General features: G+C 40.2%; 1 protein-coding gene across 3 annotated transcripts in view; it reads right to left on the bottom strand.

Moving 5' to 3' along the window:
- The window catches only part of NUDT3 (nudix hydrolase 3), a 107,756-nt gene that overhangs the window by 47,439 nt on the left and 39,868 nt on the right, over positions 1–20,449 (bottom strand). For all 3 annotated transcript variants that reach the window (XM_067753275.1, XM_067753273.1, XM_067753274.1), the window contains one exon: positions 3,835–3,945. In XM_067753275.1, the coding sequence (XP_067609376.1) occupies positions 3,835–3,945 (111 nt within the window). The remainder of the gene's footprint in view (positions 1–3,834; positions 3,946–20,449) is intronic.

Raw genomic sequence — 20,449 nt, 5'->3', positions numbered from 1 at the left:
ACATGGGTTTGAGCCCTGGTCCGGGAAGACCCCACATGCCGCGGAGCAACTAAGTCCATGCGCCACAACTACTGAGCCTGCGCTCTAGAGACTGCGAGCCACAACTACTGAGCCCACGTGCTACAACTACTGGGCCCTCACACCTAGAGCCTGTGCTCTGCAACAAGAGAAGCCACCGCAATGAGAAGCCCGCGCACCGCCACGAAGAGTAGCCCCCGCTCACTGCAACTAGAGAAACCCCGCTTGCAGCAATGAAGACCCAACGCAGCCAAAAATAAATAAATAATATAAATTAAAAAAAAAAAAGTGGTAAGCAGAAGCTGGGAGGCTAAGAAGACATTAGAAAGGCAGCGCTCCACAGTGGAAGAGAGGCGCTGGGCCTCTGGTATGGTGACCAGGCTCTTGAGCTACAGTGCGTTCCCACATCCATCCACCCACTGCAAGCAAGGCCTGCCTGTGCTCTGTGACCTAAGTTTCCAGTTCTGCACAGCCTGGCTGGACAGCTGCTGTGATACTGCCATATTCTTCTCCCTCAATTAACTGAGGGGCCTGTAGATGTTATGTCTACTCCTGACAACCCAAAAGGGCCTACCTCAATTGCATTTATGTGGCTGCTCTAGCGGTCACGCCAAAAACTGCAGCACTTATTTTGTTCAGCACTTGTTATGTGTTAAGCATTGGGGATTCAACAGTGAGCAAGAAAGAATGGTACCTGGCTACACAGAGTGTAAAGTCTAGCACAGAAGACAACTAGACAAGCAATATGAATAAAACATGATAAATACGATGCTAGAAGTACAGACTGCAATGGAAACACATACGGAGAACAAGTCTGCAGGGAGGAATCATGAAGACTACAGGGAGGAATCATGAAGACTGCATGGAGGAAGAGACCTTCAGGGTGAAGCACAAAGTTAGCCTAGTATGCCAGATACTACAGATGGCTCACTCAGTACCCATCACCACCCACGTGGATTCCATGACCGCTAGTCAGCCTTGTGAAGTTATAGTCTTGACTGAGCTGCAGTGAACTGGATCGACCTTTCCTAACAGGCCACCCCTGAGTCCTGGCCTCATTTAACAGGAAAGATGAAGGAGACCAGACATATTTTATGATTTTCTAATGTTTAAAAGAATTTGGCCTATTAGACGGTAACCTCAACTTTGAAAGTATAACTGAATAACTTATTTCTGACTTGTGATTTTAAGTTGAAAATCTCAGTAAGTTTATATACACTATGGGAATATTTAAGATTCATCTGATTTATAAGTTTAATACATGACATTCACAGGACTTTTTGCTGAAGAGCCTCATAAGGTTTTCATTTTTTTAAAGTCAGACAACTGACGTTCTTTAAAAAGCAATCAAATTAATTAAATTTATAAATGTAATTTGAAACATCTAAAAGTCTTCAATGAACTGGCCTAAGCATTATCCAAAGGCCCCTTAAAAATGACATTATCCAAAGGCCCCTTAAAAATCTCCTATGCTTATAAATATAGCAATCAGATCTGCAAGCATTAGGAAAGAACAAAGTTTTTGAATGTGTGCTTTTAAAAAGTCATAACATTTTGAAAACTAAATAAACCCCTGAACAGTGGTTTCTGCTTACAAAAGCTACCCTTCAAGGGTAATAAAAAACATCTACCTACATCCTCTCTGATTCAAGTCTTATTCTCCGTTGATAGACGTGGAATTAGAAAAGCCACCCCCTCCATTTTATTTTGATGTAAGCCATGGAAATGTTTGTCTTTATAATGACACATTTCTCTAATTTATAGTGTTTGTACGAATATTTGGTTTATTTGGTACCTTATTCTTTATCCTCTCAATAATGCTGGAATAAAGAACAGGGTATGATATGACTCTTGACTGGAGAGTAAAAAATCTGCTCAAAGTCAGGCAGGATTCTTCAGGGCTGAGAATGGCAGGCAGCGTTTAATTTCAAGCTTGGGATTCCCTTTAAGACAGGAGGTAGGTAAGATACTGACCATATGAAAAGTATACTTTAATTATTTGTGCTGCATTGTTCACCTTCTCATGTCCCAACTCCACTTTATTCTCCACTTTATTTCCCCTTTTACCTACTGAAGGATGGTATGTAATTTCCAGGAAACAAAAGGGTAACCCTATATCCTTTTCAACTCCCTCACGTACTTCCTATTGCAATCATCTAGTTTTCTACATCTTAGTTGCACTTATATAACCCAAGGACAATTCGACTGTAGCACTCAACGAAACAATAGTAACAACAACGGGTATAAGTTTTCCTGAGACAGATGCCAAATCCAAATGTGCTCTGCAGAGGTAAAGCTGTCACACTTCACCCAAAACTTCTAAACCAGGCAGCAAGTTTTGCCCAAAGGTCTCTGAATTTTTTCCTTCCTCTCTATTCTAGAACCATCAGTCTATTTCAGGTCTTCCAACAACCTGTCTGAATCCACAGAGCCGCAATAACTCTGTCAAACATCACTTTTGCCTTAGGTGCCTCAGAACTCACAGAAGCCAACTGGATTGAAATCAAAATTATGTAGCTTAGGTCCACCAATTGGCCCTACCACACTTATTTGAATAGTCAAACCTTTAAGATCCTCCAGAAAGAACTCTGATAATTTCCAATTGGGGTATTTCTTCAGGACTTTTATGTTCCATCTGTCATAGAAGCATGTATTAATTACTTTCTATTCACCCAGCTGTGTACTAGGCACAAGAAGGGAGGATTTAAAATGGGCAATATAATCTTTGCCCTTAGAGGTTACAATCTAGTTATAGATACACAGATATACGATAAAATGAGAGTGGCACAAGTCAACACAAGTTTGCAGGACTTCAGAGCAAGGAAAGAATTCCTTGGGTATTCCAAAGTAAAATTAGTCGAAGAAGACTTCAGCAAGGGCTTGACCCAAAAGAAATGCAGAATTTAGACTTTTTCTAAACTCTACTTTATGTCCTTAGAATCAGTCTTAAGTCCCTTCTGGAACAAGGAAATGGATCTAAAAAGCACTATGTAGTCAAGGCAAGTAAATGGAGGTAGTAAAACTTACACCACTGAGTTAGGACTCCTAAAAGAGATTAGCATAAGCAGAGCAGAGCGTGGTATTGCCACAAGAGGCTATGGAGAAACATTAGTTCCTTCCTCCTGGTTTTGAATTGCAATTTGTTTCTCAGTTTCCCCAACGAAATTGTAAGCCCTTGAAGTAAGGGAACCAAGAGATTTGACTTCTGACTGTTTATTCTAGAGTATCTAGTAAGATATACTGGGCATGGCCCAAGAACTCAATATATATATGTTGAATATCATGTGACCAAATAAAAAAGAAGATACTATTGTCTCTCAAGGTGCACCATTAACAACTTCTGGCTAACAGAAGTATTGCTTTAGCCACTGCTCTATTGCCAGGACCCAAGGAGCATAGGAGAACAAGGGCTGCCTCCTCCTCACCCAAAGGTTAATGAGAATAAGCCATTAATACCAATACTGCTTACTCCTCTTATTTCTATGGGCTGATGAACTATTTGATTCTTGATCTTCTGCCACAGGTAACAGAGACAGTGTGGGAAGAGATCCATAGGAAATCACAAAGGCCTGTCTGGTATAATCACATACGGTCACTACTATGAGCCCTCCCCTTGCACAGAGTGCCTGATAAACATCACCATGTCACAACCTGACTGCCCCTTTAATCAAGGAGGCATGTGGTAACTGTTAAGTGCTTTCTTTCTGTGATCATGAGTCTGTTCATTCAGTGAGTGGTGATAAATTAATGAACTACACAGACATGACAGGTTCATGATGACAAGGTACAGCCATGCCCTTTGTTTGCAGTGCACACCTCCTCACAGACTTCACGGACTGCTGCCACACTTGGCTCCTCCTCGGGCTCCATGCCTCCTCCAGGGACAATCCATCGGTCTGGATGGCGACTACTGCTCACGAGTAGCACCTGAAAGTCACAGAGGTCACATGGGTAGTTAAAAACTCAAAAAGACACATTCATACAAATTCAGAGTTTAAACACCACAAAAAAATACCTAAGATCCATTCTTTGTTGATACCTCTCCAAATCACTTCTTGAAAAGTAGCTTTCATTTCTGTATGAAAAAGCAGACAATCTGCCTAGTAAAAGCAGAAGGGCATCTGAACCAGTGGCCATTATGTGTTCCCCCCTCGGACTCTCACTCAGTTGTCCAATCTATCCTCTCCTTTGTTCGTTTCTCTAAAGCCCTTTGAACACACAGCTGACAAAGACACTCAAAAAAACACAAAAAACAAAGATTGTCACTGATGAGCCTGTGAGTGCTATGAAGAGCTGGCCTTGGCCCTAGTTGGCACCACAGTCCCAACTTTCCCTCCAAGGTTCTCACTCCTGTGTGCCCCAGTTCCTGATCCATTAGATGGCCATAGGCCGATACTACACATCACCCTAAGCTCTAAGTATGTGCTGAGAACCTAACTCTCTCACTGACATGAGGACTAGAAAGATTTCTTTTCGTCATTCTTTCAGCTGAGATAAAACTGGAATTCCTTTACTAGGAAACTTTATCAAGAAATGACATTTAATGGCCATGATTAAAATGTCTACAAATAATAATGCTGGAGAGGATGTGGAGAGAAGGGAACCCTCTTAAACTGTTGGTGGGAATGTAAATTGGTGCAGCCACTATGGAAAACAGTATGGAGGTTCCTCAAAAAACTAAAAATAGTGTTGCCATATGATCCAGCAATCCCACTCCTGGACATATACCCAGACAAAACCAAAAGGATACATGCACCCCTATGTTCACAGCAGCACTATTTGCAATAGCCAAAACAAGGAAACAATCTAAATGTCCATCAACAGATGAATGGATAAAGAAGAGGTGGTACATATATATACAATGGAATACTACTCAGCCATAAAAAAGAATGAAATAATGCTATTTGCAGCAACATGGATGGACCTAGAGATTATCATACTTAGCGAAGTAAGTCAGAAAGAAAGACAAATACCGTATGATATCACCTATATGTGGAATCTAAAATATGACACAACTGAACATATCTATGAAACAGAAACAGACTCACAGACACAGAGAACAGACTTGTGGTTGCCAAGGGCAGGGTCGGGGGGAGCAGTGGCAGAGGGAAGGATTGGGAGTTTGGGACTAGCAGATGAAAACTAGTATATACAGGATGGATAAACAACAAGGTCCTACTGTATAGCACAGAGAACCATATTCAATATCATGTGATAAACCATAATGAAAAAGAATATGAAAAAGAATATATATATAACTGAGTCACTTTGCTGTACAGCAGAAATTAACACAACATTGTAAAGCAACTATACTGTAATAAAATTAATTTTAAAAAAAGAAATGAAAAGAAACCAAACAAACACAAAATATTGATACAGAATATAGGTTACTAATTCAAACTTAACCAGTACTGGAGTCATGATTGAAATAAAATCTAGAATTTCCTTAGTTTCTTTTCCTTAACCCTCCCTAGGACAGATGTTAACTAAAGTTAGCTTTACTCCTAATTCGGAGGTAGCATTGGGTTGGCATTATTTCCAAAACTAAAGGAATCCTCAATTGCTCCCTAAACAATCACTTTCTGATGATGTCTTTTGGGCTTCAGGCCCTATTCCAAACCGTATTCCCCACCCACCCCTCCACTCCCCAGCACTTAACTTCTACTCTGCAGTCATCTTTGTTGCCTGAAAGAAATCACTCCTTCCTCTCTGGCACTCACAGATCCCACCACTAACTTCCAGTTACCTACCTTCCAGTATTCTCTCTCCCACTTAAGGTCTCTGCAACTATGAGCCCTTGGAAATTCTACCTTTTTCTTCATCTTTAATCCCTTTTCTTCTTGCCATGATAGATTCTCCTGATGCTCTTCTACAAAATCTATGATCTGCAGACTTAGAGGGGACCACAACATATAAGAAGGTGGGCCATCCTGGTGGCGCAGTGGTTGAGAGTCCGCCTGCCGATGCAGGGGACACGGGTTCGGGCCCCGGTCTGGGAGGATCCCACACGCCGCGGAGCGGCTGTGCCCGTGAGCCATGGCCGCTGAGCCTGCGCGTCCGGAGCCTGTGCTCCGCAACAGGAGAGGCCACAACAGTGAGAGGCCCGCGTACCGAAAAAAAAATAAAGATATAAGAAGGAAATCCATGAATCCATATACAGTCACCAATATATAGCCCATGGACTGAGAAAATAATGTCTTAAACTTACAAGCACTATTTTTAAAAAATATATATAAACTCTGCTTTGATTAATAGAACATGGAATAGCTTAAAATAATATAAAATCCACAGTAGTTTTAGGTTGGTGTGTATATATATTTAATCAAGGGATATTAAAAGTACCATGTGAGGGAATTCCCTGGCGGTCCAGTGGTTAGGACTCGGCACTTTCACTGCAATGGCCTGGGTTCAATCCCTGGCTGAGGAACTAAGAGCCCGCAAGCCACAGGGTGCGGCCAAATAATTAATTTTTAAAAAGTACAATGTGGAGGTTTCATGAAATTATGCTTTTAAATAAGAGTCTTTGTTGGACTCCTACTTCATGCCATATACAAAAATTAACTCATAGTGGACCAACAACCTAAACGTAAGAGCTAAAACTATAAACAGGGGTAAATCTTAATGACCCTGGATTTGGTAACATAGGCCAAATTCTTAGACATGACAACAAAAGCCTGAGAAACAAAACCAAAAAATTTTTGATAAATTAGACTTCATCAAAATTAAAATCTTCTGTGCATCGAAGGGCATTATCAAGGATGTGAAAAGACAACCTACAGAATGGGAGAAAATATTTGCAAATCATCTGATAAGGGTCCAGTATCCAAAATATATAAAGAACTCATACAGCTCAAGGACAAAATGACAAACAGCATTTCTCCAAACAAGATATACAAATAGCCAACAGGCACATGAAAAGATGATCAACACCATTAGTCACTAGAGAAGTACAAAGTAAAACCACCACGAGATACCACTTAACACCCACTAGAATGGTTACAATTTTTTAAATAATAAGTACTGACAAGAATGTAGAGAAACAGGAACCTTCATACACTGCTGGTAGGAATGTAAAATAGTTTAGGCACTGTGGAAGTTAGGCTGTTCCTCAAAAAGTTAAACATAAAATTACCATATGATCTAGCAATTCCACTCCCAGGTATACGCCATACCCCAAAGAATTGAAAACGGGTACCCTAACACTTGGACACAAATGCTCCTAGAAGTATTATTCACAATAACTAAAAAGCAGAAATAATTCAAATGTCCAACAATGGATGAATGGATAAACAAAACATGGCATATACATACAAGGATTAGTTTTCAGCCATAAAAAGGAACATAAATGTTACGCTTGAGAACATTACGGTAAGTGAAAGCCAGACTCAAAAAGTCACATGTTGTATAATTCCACTTATATAAAATATGCAGAATAGGTAAATCCATAGAGACAGAAAGGAGATTGGTGGTTGCCAGGGACTGGAGGAAGGGAAGAATAGGGAGTAACTGCTTAATGGATACAGGTTTTATTTTGGAATGATGAAAAGTGTTTTGAAACTAGACATAAGTGGTGGTTGCTAAATGCCACGGACTTACTTTAAAATGGTTAATGTTATGTGAACTTCAGCTCAATAAAATAAAACTAGTTTTAAGATCACAGTGATTTTTTAAAAGCTAAAGTAGTCAGTGTCATCACTATCTTCTTCAGAGTCTACACTCCAGAGGAGTGGCCTCTCAGGTTACCCTTAGTTTTACTATATTAAATCATTTCCATAAAGGAAAAAGGGGATCACTGCCATACCCATTCTCCTCGATAACTGTGGCCAATTTTACATTTTCAAAAATTCCTTATCAAAAGAAAAATAAACCCAAATATAACCATCTTTGTTAATTCAAGCCAAAAAGTTTTTAAAAAGTCCTCCAAAGACTCTCTAGACAATGGCATTTAAGTCATATCTATCTAATCTGTAAGGGAGATTCAAGAAGAAAAAGTAGAAAAATGGGTTAATCCTTCACTGATTTGTTATATAAATAACAACATGTAGTCTTTCTTCCTAGAGATTTCCCACTTCTTGGCAAAGTGTTTACCAGCCATTCTAAACCTAAGCATTTGCTTCAAAGCCTGACTAGGGCCATCCAATTAGGTTATAGTCCAAATGAAAGACCTTTAAAGGGACATTTCAAAGCTAAAGCAAAGAAAAGCAAACTTGTACCACAGAGTATAATTTAATTTCTAAATATCAGTAAATGTGCAATATTAATGAGTAAATCTAGCCAGTGTTATTGCTTTGTACATTCAAAGCATGACTATATGAGGTAAGACTACATATAACACTGCAGCTGGAGGAAGAGAGCTGCATTACTTTGTAGTCATACTTCAAAGCAAACACTATTACCAGCAAATAGTTCTTCTCCTCAGTAAGTTTCCTTGACAACCCATTGAAAATTTACTGCAAAAACCAAAACAAAATATTCTTTATTTTAGCCAGAGGGTTTACTCCCTCCTACCTTACAAAACAGTAAGTGGTGTTCTGGTCAGTAAATTCTTATTCTGAAGCTTGATTTTTAAATACAAATTATCTAAAAAGAAATAAATGGCAAAGCTCCTAAGAGATTCTGAAAATGACACACTAAGAAAAAAAATTTTGTCATTTATTCAACAAATATTCATTAGGCATTACAATGAGCCAGGAACAGGAGATGCAGAGGTTAGAACCTCTGCAATTTTGAGGCAGATCAAACTGGGGGACTAGCCAACCAAGTGTATCAGACCTCTTGTGAAGCTCTTTTCATCAAGATAGGTGATATCCCTGCAGAGATGGAGAAACGAACCCACAGAACACACCCATCCATATATGAACTCTTGGATTCATGACATTAGGTGGTCCTCCTCGGACAACTTAATATCCTCATGGACACAGAAAAATCATTATATTGATTAGGGACAAGGGTGTAGTGAAAAAATAAAGAAATGTGGGGAGATTTACATAAAGGGCTTCAGCTAAAACAGTAATATTTTATTTCTTTTTTCTTTTTCTTTTTTTTGCCTGCACCACGCAGCTTGCCAGATCTTAGTCCCCCGACCAGGGATTGAACCCAGGCCACTGCAGTGAAAGCACCGAGTCATAACCACTGGACCGCCAGGGAATTCTCAGTAATTTTTTAATTAATTAATTAATTAATTAATTAGGCTGCGTTGGGCCTTTGTTGCTGTGCACGGGCTTTTCTCTAGTTGCAGCGAGCAGGGGCTACTCTTCGTTGCAGTGCGTGGGCTTCTCGTTGCGGTGGCTTCTCTTGTTGCAGAGCACAGGCTCTAGGCTCACGGGCTTCAGTAGTTGTGGCAGTGGGCTCAGTGGTTGTGGCTCACGGGCTCTAGAGCGCAGGCTCAGTAGTTGTGGTGCACAGGCTTAGCTGCTCTGTGGCATGTGGAATCTTCCCAGATTCCACCACTTCCCACCACTAGGGAAGCCCAATGTTTTATTTTTTAGGTTTTAAAAAATTGCTTTAAAATTGTTTAATACGAATTTTCAAAAGAATATAAAATTCATATTTCTTTTAGGAATATGAATTTCTAAAAGAAAGCCATAGTCCCTGACCTAGAGAAACTGATTATCTAGTGGACAGAGGAGAAAAAAAAAAAAAAGTACTAATACAGGGTGAGGAGTGCTATGGCTGAGGTATGCACAGGATATCACAATGACAATGGGAAGAGACACCTAACCCAGGTTGGCAGGGGGGGTGGTAGGGGGATGGTAAGGGAAGGTTTCTTAAAGGAAGTGACGTGAGTTGAATCCAAGTTCAAGGACACTCATTCAACAAAAAAATCATCAGAAGCCTACTGTATGACCCTGTGCTTAGGATACAAAGCACGGCAGATACAGCCTCAGCTCTTGAGAAACTTAAAGTTCAACGGATGAGGGACTTCCCTGGTGGCACAGTGGTTAAGAATTTGCCTGCCAATGCAGGGGACGTGGGTTCGATCCCTGGTCCAGGAAGATCCACATGCCGCGGAGCAACTAAGCCCAAGCACCACAACTACTGAGGCTGCGCTCTAGAGCCCGTGAGCCACAACTACTGAGCCCGCATGCTGCAACTACTGAAGCCCGCGTGCCTAGAGCCCGTGCTCCCCAAGAGAAGCCACTGCAATGAGAAGCCCGCGCACCACAACAAAGAATAGCCCCTGCTCGCTGCAACTAGAGAAAGCCTGCATGCAGCAACGAAGACCCAACTCAGCCAATAAATAAAGTTCAATGGATGAGATTGACAATAAGTCAGGTGACCAATTATATTTCAGTGACTGTGCTACAGACCACAATGCTCACTAGATATTGCATGCTCTTACCTACGGTACCCAGCCTCCCCTTGCTGTTAGGTGGGACCATTTGACTAGTTTTGCGTAATGAAATATGAGCAGAAGGGACACGTGTCACTTTTGGGCTGAGACAGGGAGAAGCCCATCCAGTCTCCTTCCTCCTCTGTTACAGTGCCCAAGAACATTGTGAGTTCCAGCTGGTGTAGCTACAAGCCTGAACCCCTTTAATGGAAGAGAGTTCCTGTGTGGAGCAGAGCCTCTGAAAACCCATGACTGATAAGCATCATCACAAGTAATAAAACTCTGTTGTGTTAAAACAGTGAGATTTCAGGATAAATGTCACGGCAATATAACCTAGTTGATCCTGATTAAGAGTGTGAAAGATCAGTGAAAGGTCTAAGGATTGGTTCCGTTGATTGCCTCATACTTAAGCATAGTGCCTGACCCATATAGGTGGCCAATAAATGTTTGATGAGCAAATGAAAGAATGGACCATTGACTGAGGGAACAAACTATTTTAAAAAAGGAATGCAGAGAGCAAATAGACAAGGTTAATGAGGGAAGCTGAACAAAAAGGCAGAGGTCCAATTATAAAGAGTTTGGATCGAAACCTGAAGGCAATGGGTAAGTCACTGAGGTTGTCAGAAGAAATGACATAACCCAATTTGGGTTTTAGAAAGGTCACTCTGACTTGGGATGGATATGGGCAGACCTGCAGAAATACATTTCTGCAGTTGATTCAGAGAAAGAACGAGGACAAAAGTGGGAGTTGGAAGGAAGGGACAGATTTCCAGATATACAGAAGGGAAAAGTCCACAGGACCAGGTGACTGACAGGATGTAGGCCAGGTCAATGGTGAAGCTGCCCTCCAAGGAGAATGTGGAAGGGTGGGGGGAGGAAGGAACCACAGGGAAGCTGTCCTCCGAACATATGAATTTGAGAGTTCAATAAGATGTCTAACGGATATTTCTAGTAGATAATCATATAAATGTTGGACAGGCACTAAAAAGAGGGGAAGAGACAAACACAAGGGAGAAAATGTGCATTTGCAAAGCTCTAGCTGGAGGAGTTATCCCCATTCCCCCTACTTACCTCCACTCCCCGTGGTGTCCAGCAAGTTTCCAATCTCAACTGCCAACAGAATAGTAGGGGTAGATATATTCTAGGTATTCCAAGTTAAAGTTCTGGAAATATTTTTCTTAAAAAATCAATTATCTATGGTGATAATCTACAACATGGAAAATCCTGATTAGCAAGCTATATATCTTAGACACATTACTAATTTCCAGAAAATTGCAGGCAGTAACGCACCTAACATAATCTCATTTCCAACAACGCAATGCCCCTGGCATTCGACAGCCCCTTAACAATGCCATTACTGCCAGATAGCTCTGCTGGTAGCCCAGATGGCACAAGGGCTGCACCCTATCAGATCTGTGACATGCTCTGCAAACTGCTTTTACAGTTAAGTCCATTCTAACCGTTTATGTGTCCCTTCTTAAAAACAAGAAGACTTCCCTGGTGGCTCAGTGGTTAAGAATCCTCCTGCCAATGCAGGGGCCACGGGTTCGAGCCCTGGTCCGGGAAGATCCTACATGTTGCGGAGCAACTAAGCCCGTGCACCACAACTACTGAGCCCGCGTGCCTAGAGCCCATGCTCCACAACAAGAGAAGCTCACGCACTGCAACGAAGAGTAGCCCGCGCTTGCCGCAACTAGAGAAAGCCCACGCTCAGCAATGAAGACCCAACACAGCCAAAAAATTAATTAATTAATTAATTACTTTAAAAAAACAGATCCATAATAGTGAATAATTATCTGCACTTGTTTGGATTCCAGATAAATTTACCTTTTTTTTTGGCTGCGTTCTCTGGCTCGTGGGATCTTAGCTCTCCAACCAGGGATCGAACCCGTGTCCCTTGCAGTGGAAGCGTGGAGTCCTAACCACTGGACTGCCAGGGAATTCCCCAAATTTACCATTTTTTACAGAATGTTTTAAAGAACAGCTGCCACAAGTTCTTGGACACAAGGACCCTATAAAATGTCTAAAAGATGAATAATGCTGAGTATGAGGTGAAATAACTTGTTCAAATTAAATCAATAAATTATCACAGGGCCAACCAATAGCAGTTTCAGTTCTTAGAGTTTTAAAGCCATTTTACCCTTTAGCTATTTTTTTTCCCTACACAGGAGCTCAGAATACTGCTAAAAAGGAGGAACAAGTAGACATAAACAGTTTACAAAATCCCTTCATTTTATCTAGCTAATCAGGTTGTTTATTTAACAAAAGAGGAAATTCTCTGCCTAGTACACAGACTGTGATATGACCAGATATTCTGCACAGTTTTCACTTTGGGAGGAACAAGGTATTTTAAGAACAGATATCCCAGGGTATGGCGTAAACTGCTAGAGGTCTATGTGATTGAGTGTCCTGCCCTGTCTTTCCAAATGAACGTCCAAATGTTAAGATAACCACACACAGCACTTTATATTACCTGGTATTCAATGACTTTTTTAATTTCTAAAAAGACGACTAAAGAAACCCAGTAAAGGGACTTCCCTGGCAGTCCAGTGGTTAGGACTTCACCTTCCAGTGCAGGGGGTGAGGGTTCAATCCCTGGTCGGGGAGCTAAGATCCCACATGCCTCACGGCCAAAAAACCAAAACATGAAACAGAAGCAATATTATAATAAATTCAATAAAGACTTTAAAAATGGTCCATATCAAAAAAAAATCGTGAAAAAGAAAAGAAACCCAGTAAACTTGGCTGTATTTGCAGGTTATATAAAAATAAAAACAAAGACTTAAAGTTGCTGGATCACACTGTCTGAACATAACTTACTGGAATGATTGAGTTGTTCCTGTAAACCTTAACTCCCTCCCACAACTCTTGTAAATAATGAAAAAAAAGACAAAAAAAAAAAAAAAAGACAACAACAAAAAAAAGACTAATACTGGGGGAAACAAACAAAAACAACAGCAGGTAGTATTTATTCAGTGCCTACTTTGTGCTAGGTGCTGCCGTTTTACATGTGTTTTTAATATACTATCCCTAATTTTCAAACAATCATACAAACCAGGCATTATGTAATTCTTGCCATTATACTGATGAGGAAACCAAGCCTTAGATGATTTGGTGATGTGGTGAAGGACATAGAAAGGATAGCACTGAGCCAGGATTCAAACCACAGGCTATAGGCCTGACTGACAGCCAGACGACTGAGAGCCTGTTACATCCATGATGTAGCTAGCAGCATATGAAAAACCTTCTGAAAACTTAGCCACCACTGGGTAAAAGCCATGACATGATTTTCTCCGGGCCAGGTACAAGGAAAGGATGGAGAAGGTATTTTAATCTAATCTCTGATTCAAATCAAGAATTTGGAGCACTTTCCACTATTCTCTTCTGTGAACAGAGACTATTTGCTTACTTATTATATCTTTCCTGGCCAGAGCTGTCTTCTACATAGAGAGGCACTACGAGCTCCTCTATATTATGCAACTTTTTAACACTTTCTTTTCTGAAAATGTTTATTAATAAATATAAAAAATGACTAGTAATTCTCAATGTGAAGTTCCATTAATCTTCACATTTGTTTAGAAACTACATAAAAAAAGAATATATATATGTGTATAACTGAGTAACTTTGCTGCACAGCAGAGACTGGCACAACATTGTAAATCAACTATACTTCAAGTTAAAAAATATTGGAAAAAAAAAGAAACTACATATCTCAAGTGATTCTTTACTTAAGCATTTATTCCACAAAAAAATGCTATTCAGTCATTACTTGCTTAGAAATGAATTGAGGCATGGGGGGTTGGGGTGGGGGTGATGTACAAAAATATACAAAGCCTACCCTTGAACGGCCCACCCCCTAATGCAAAATCCTGAGTCAAATCTAGCCTACCACCTGTTTCTGTATGGCCCATACAGAATGGTTTTTACATTTTCAAAAGGTTGAAAAAAATCATAAGAAGAATATTGTGACATGTGACCTGATATGAAATTCAAGTTTCAGTGTCCATAGATAAAGTTTATTAAAACACAGCCATGCTAGATAGCTAGTGGGAAGCAGCCGCATAGCACAGGGAGATCAGCTCGGTGCTGTGTGACCGCCTGGAGGGGTGGGATAGGGAGGGTGGGAGGGAGGGTGACGCAAGCGGGAAGAGATATGGGAACATATGTATATATATAACTGATTCATTTTGTTGTGAAGCTGAAACTAACATACCATTGTAAAGCAATTATGCTCCAATAAAGATGTTTAAAAAAAAAAAAAAAAAACACAGCCATGCTCATTCACTTACCAACAGTCTACGGCTACTTTCAAGCTACAATGGCAAAGCTGAGTAGTCCTCACAGAGATCAAAAATATTTACTATCTAATCCTTTATGGAAAAAGTTTGCCAACCCTTGATCTAATGAAGGGCCCAAGCAGCCACAACATCATGTTGATAAGGACTATTATGAAGGAAAGAAGATTCTGAGAGGGTCCCAGAATACCTCTCAAGAGGGAACATTTGAGTTGGGCCTAGAGGAGAAATTTACTGAGCCCAGAAAGGAGAGGTGTTCAGGCAAGAGGCACTGCAAACACAAAGCCACAGATGCAGGAAACAGTATATTATATCCAGAGAATGCTGAGAAATTCAAGTAGTTTGATATGGTGAAGGGTACATGATGGGAAGGAAGAAGAGGGCAACAGAGGAGCTGATAAATTAACTGAGACCAGTATAAAAAGTTCATATAAGTACATCAAAGAGTTATGGCAACTGAAGGCAACTGGGAATCCTCCTTGGTTTCTGAGGAGGAAGAAGGCTATCTCACCTGTGTTTCAGAAGCTTGAATCTGGAGGCTGAATGAGTGATGGGTGGGAGGTAGGACAGAGTTCAGTTAGAGAGGATAAGGGAGCTGGATGTAATCCGCGTCCCTGGAGAAGGCGAGCAGCAAGTGGATTCAAGTCATATTTAGGAGACAGCAATGATAGGAACTGGTAATTAAACAGAAATTAGGGCGCCGTGAAAGGGATGCAGAGGCTATGGCTTCTAACTGGGGTCAGTAGGTGGACAGAGATATCCATTTCTCAAGAGAGAGAAATACAGGAGAGAAGCAGGTGGGAAAGGAAAAAACAGTTTGAGATACTACAGGAAAACTTAAAGTTTCCTACACTTTCCGTATATTATGGGAACTTCTAAAATCTCAATTTAAACGTCCATTTGAAAGCATTCACCCAAGAAACAGTGGTTGCCTCTGTACAGTGCAATTGGTGGCACTGAGGAGGAGGAGGCATTTCACTTTAAAACCTTGTGTATAGCTTGAATATTTTAGAACAAGCATTTCGGACTTTTATAATTGAGCAAGAAGAATGCCAAGCATTATTCCCTAGGAAATTTCTGAAAGCCAAACGGAGTGAATGAAATATTCAGAATGCTCAAGTTTCTTCAGGTCATTAAAACAATGCCACAGGAACAGCATTCCTGACATCCATAAACTACCTTTATGTTCAAGTCCTCTCAATAACATTTTTAAAGTTTCCTTTGCACAGATCTCGCCCATTTCTTAAGTTTACTGTTTTTTGTTACTGATATAACTCTATCCTATTGCTTATTATTTAAAAGAAGTCATAACAAATTTTTACAGGTTACTATTAAAATAATCTTAATTCCATACATAAGCACAATCACAGGACTAAGAGAAATTATTTTTAAAAGCAAAAAAGAAATTTTTACTTTACACCAGTGTATTCTAAACCATGACGGTTTATTTCATGGCTATAGTTTGCCCAGCTAAACTATATTGATCAGATATAGATAGACACAACCAGATGTACAGGAAAGGCAGGCCTTATGGTGGGGCCAGAAGAGCAATAAGCAGGGGCAGGCAGGTCATAAACAACTGTTCTTTTGCAATTCTGACCACATGTGTGTGAACTCCAGCTTATCGTTCTTACAAAAAATAAGAACAAAAACTGGGCCAGATATACATGTGCACCAGGAACAAAACAAACATTTAACTATACAAGAGTTAAGATAGAAAGATAGTTTTAAAAAGGAAAATTTATGTAATTTCAAGTACTATATTTCACAAATTTTTGTGTTCCTAACTGAACTAAATTTAACTGTCAAACTTTCATTTTACCTCAAATTACACTTTATTTACTCTATTTAGGAAGATGCGGGAGGCTCAAAAAGGAGGGGACATGGGGATATATGTATGCATATGGCTGATTCACTTTGTTGTACAACAGAAACTAACACGGTATTGTGAAGCAATTATACTCCAATAAAGATCTATAAAAAACTAAGTAAATAAAATAAGAACAACAACATAAAAAGGAAGATGGGGGAGTATCACTAGAAATCACAGAAGAAAACTAGGTAGCAACTGCATTAAGATTGAGAATTCTTGGCTAAGAGTTCTTTACTTGAAGACAATCCAGTGCTCTAAGACTCAGAATAGACAGAAGTAAATGTAGGAAGAGGGGGTTTATTACAGACCCAAGATGTTTTAATTACTCCAAATCCATAGAAAATGAGTATTAATAAATCTTTTTTTTTGCAGTGCGCAGGCCTCTCACTGTTGTGGCCTCTCCCGTTGCGGAGCACAGGCTCCGGTCGCATAGGCTCAGCGGCCATGGCTCACGGGCCCAGCCGCTCCTCGGCATGTGGGATCTTCCCAGACCGGGGCACAAACCCGTGTCCCCTGCATCGGCAGGCGGACGCTCAACCACTGCGCCACCAGGAAAGCCCTAAATAAATCTTATATAATTAAACAACTACTGTAAGAGTCACAAGAAACTGATAACACAGGTTGTCTTATGCGGAAAGAAACTGGGTAACTGGGGGAATAGTATGGAAGGGAGAATTTTCACTGTATCCCACTTGTGCCTTTTAAATTTTGAACCATGTAAATGTACTGCCTATTCAAAAGTAAATTTAACTTAAGAGCTCATTAAACATTATAAATGACCAAATGAAGAACAATTCTGAATCTTCTACGAACCACATTTTTTTTTCACATCTTTATTGGAGTATAAATGCTTTACAACGTTGTGTTAGTTTCTGCTGTATAACAAAGTGAATCAGCTATATGTATACATATATCCCCATATCCCCTCCCTCCCACCCTCCCTATCCCATCCCTCTAGGTTGTCACAAAACACGGAGCTGATCTCCCTGTGCTATGCAGCAGCTTCCCACTAGCCATCCATTTTACATTTGGTAGTGTATATATGTCAGTGCTCTCTCTCACTTCGTCCCAGCTTCTTCTCCCCACCGCCCCCCAACCCCGTGCCCTCAAGTCCATTCTCTACATCTGCGTCTTTATTCCTGCCCTGCTACTAGGTTCATCAGTACCGCTTTTTATAATTCCATATATATGCGTTAGCATATGGTATTTGTTTTTCTCTTCCTGACTTACTTCACTTGGTATGACAGACTCTGGGTCCAACCACCTCACTACAAATAACTCAATTTCATTCCATTTTATGGCCGAGTAATATTCCATTGTATATAGGTACCACATCTTCTTTATCCATTCATCTGTTGATAGACATTTGGGTTGCTTCCATGTCCTGGCTATTGTAAATAGTGCTGCAGTGAACACTGTGGTACATGATTCTTTTTGAATTATGGTTTTCTCAGGGTATACGCCCAGTAGTGGGATTGCTGGGTCATATGGTAGCTCTATTTTTAGTTTTTTAAGGAACGTCCATACTGTTCTCCATAGTGGCTGTATCAATTTACATTCCCACCAACAGTGCAGGAGGGTTCCCTTTCCTCCACACCCTCTCCAGCATTTATTGTTTGTAGATTTTTTGATGATGGCCATTCTGACTGGTGTGAGGTGATACCTCATTGTGGTACAAACCACATGTAAAGGCATTATCATATGTTCAAATTCCCTACATATGATAATTTGCTCTATAATGCATCTTAAAATGTAATGTCAGGAAAAGTCTATTTCTATATTAACTTGTATGTGTTCTTTTATCAGACATTAAAAAGCCATTACTCCTATCATCTTTTCTTCTTTCTTTTTAGCTAATGCATGGGAGAACTAGATTTAGCAGACAACTGTTCATTCTTGGAACATCTCTTCCACAGATCTTTCTTAATTTTTAGCTGATCTGTTTCATATATTTTTTATTTATTATTTTTTTAATTTTTTTGGCCACACCACATGGCATGCAGGATCTTAGTTCCCCAACCAGGGATCAAACCCACGCCCTCTGCAGTGAAAGCGCGGAGTCTTAACCGCTGGACTGCCGGGGAAGTCCCTGTTTCATATATTTTTAATGCAAGCTCTCTCAAATCTTTTTCTTAAAGTAAAGAATATCAAAATTATAAATTAGGGCTTCCCTGGTGGCGCAGTGGCTGAGAGTCCACCTGCCGATGCAGGGGACACGGGTTCGTGCCCTGGTCCAGGAAGATTCCACATGCCGCGGAGAGGCTGGGCCCGGGAGCCATGGCTGCTGAGCCTGCGCATCCGGAGCCTGGGCTCCGCAACGGGAGAGGCCACAACAGTGAGAGGCCCACATACCGCAAAAAAATAAAAAATAAAAAAATAAATAAATTAACCTTGACAGTCTTTTTTTCAACCACCAAAAGGCCAAGTCAATAATTACTCTACCCTACTCTGGAAAAGCATCATTTCTGAACATATTTTTGCAGTGCCTCTAAAACTTTAACAATTTGATGCTAAATTCGTCTCTCAATTATACTTCAAAGCATTTGGAGAATGAAATGGCCTCACAACACCCACCCAATGAAGTATGCAGAAAACAAAGCCTTTTTACCCATGAAATTATAATGAATTATAAACTGCTATTTAAAACAGACCACTCTAAAAGGAAAATTTTTAAGAGAATACTTTTAAAAAGTTACTACAGTCTTAAAAAAATTGCTTTTAAAAAAATAGCTTTTTAAAAAAATTGAGGTGAAGTACATATAACAAAATTAACCATTTTAAAGTGAATAATTAGGTGGAATTTAGTACATTTACAATGCTGTGAAACCACCACCTCTAGCTCCAAAACACTCTTGTCACCCCAAAATAAAACCTCATAACCATTAAACAGTTAGTTACTCCTCATTCCAGACCCCAGACCTCCAGCCCCTGGTAACCATCAATCTGTTTTCTGCACCTATGGATTTGCCTATTTTGCATATTTCATATAAATGGAATCATACAACATGTGATCAAAGGGTCTGGCTTCATTTACTCAGCATGTTTCTGAGGTTCATCCACAATGTAGCATGTATCAGTACTTCATTCCTTTTTATGGCTAATAACAGTCCATTTTATGCATATATTACAATTGTTTTATCTATTCATTTATTGATGGACATTTGGTTGTTTCTACCTTTGGCTATCATGAATAGTGTTGAACACTGTATACAAATATTTGAATACCTGTTTTCAATTGTTTTCCATATATATCCAGGAGTGGAATTGCAGGATCAAACATAATTCTGTTTAACTTTCAAGAACCACCAAACTATTTCCATAGCGACTGAACCGTTTTACTTTCACATCAACAGCATACAGGTATCCAATTTCTCCACATCCTAAGACTTGTTATTTTCCACTTTCTTAAAGTGGGTGTGAGGCGGTAAAATTAGTTTTAAGAATGTCCTAGGGCTTCCCTGGTGGCGCAGTGGTTGAGAGTCCGCCTGCTGATGCAGGGGACACGGGTTCGTGTCCCGGTCCGGGAAGATCCCACATGCCGCGGAGCGGCTGGGCCCATGAGCCATGGCCGCTGAGCCTGTGCGTCCGGAGCCTGTGCTCCGCAACGGGAGAGGCCACAACAGTGAGAGGCCCGCCTACCGCAAAAAAAAAAAAAAAAAAAAAAGAATGTCCTAATAATTACTTAACTTCTGAAGGAAGGTAGAATGCCTGACCAGTAAGAATGGGAAATAGTAAACTCTTATTCCCCCCTTAACCCCAAGAAAAACCTCAACTAACTAGACTCTTTCTCCCAGAAAGTAAAAATTTACCGGATATCAGGAGAATGAGAAGACAAGGCACAGACTGGGAGATAACACTTGCAAAAGACATATCCAATAAAGAACTTATCCAAAATATACAAAGAACTCTTAAAACTCACAATAAGAGGTC

The sequence above is a fragment of the Pseudorca crassidens genome, chromosome 10 (genome assembly GCF_039906515.1).
Source record: "Pseudorca crassidens isolate mPseCra1 chromosome 10, mPseCra1.hap1, whole genome shotgun sequence".
NCBI lineage: Eukaryota > Metazoa > Chordata > Mammalia > Artiodactyla > Delphinidae > Pseudorca > Pseudorca crassidens.
Note: the sequence above shows the minus strand (reverse complement) of the source record. Positions and strands in the feature narration are given on the sequence as shown.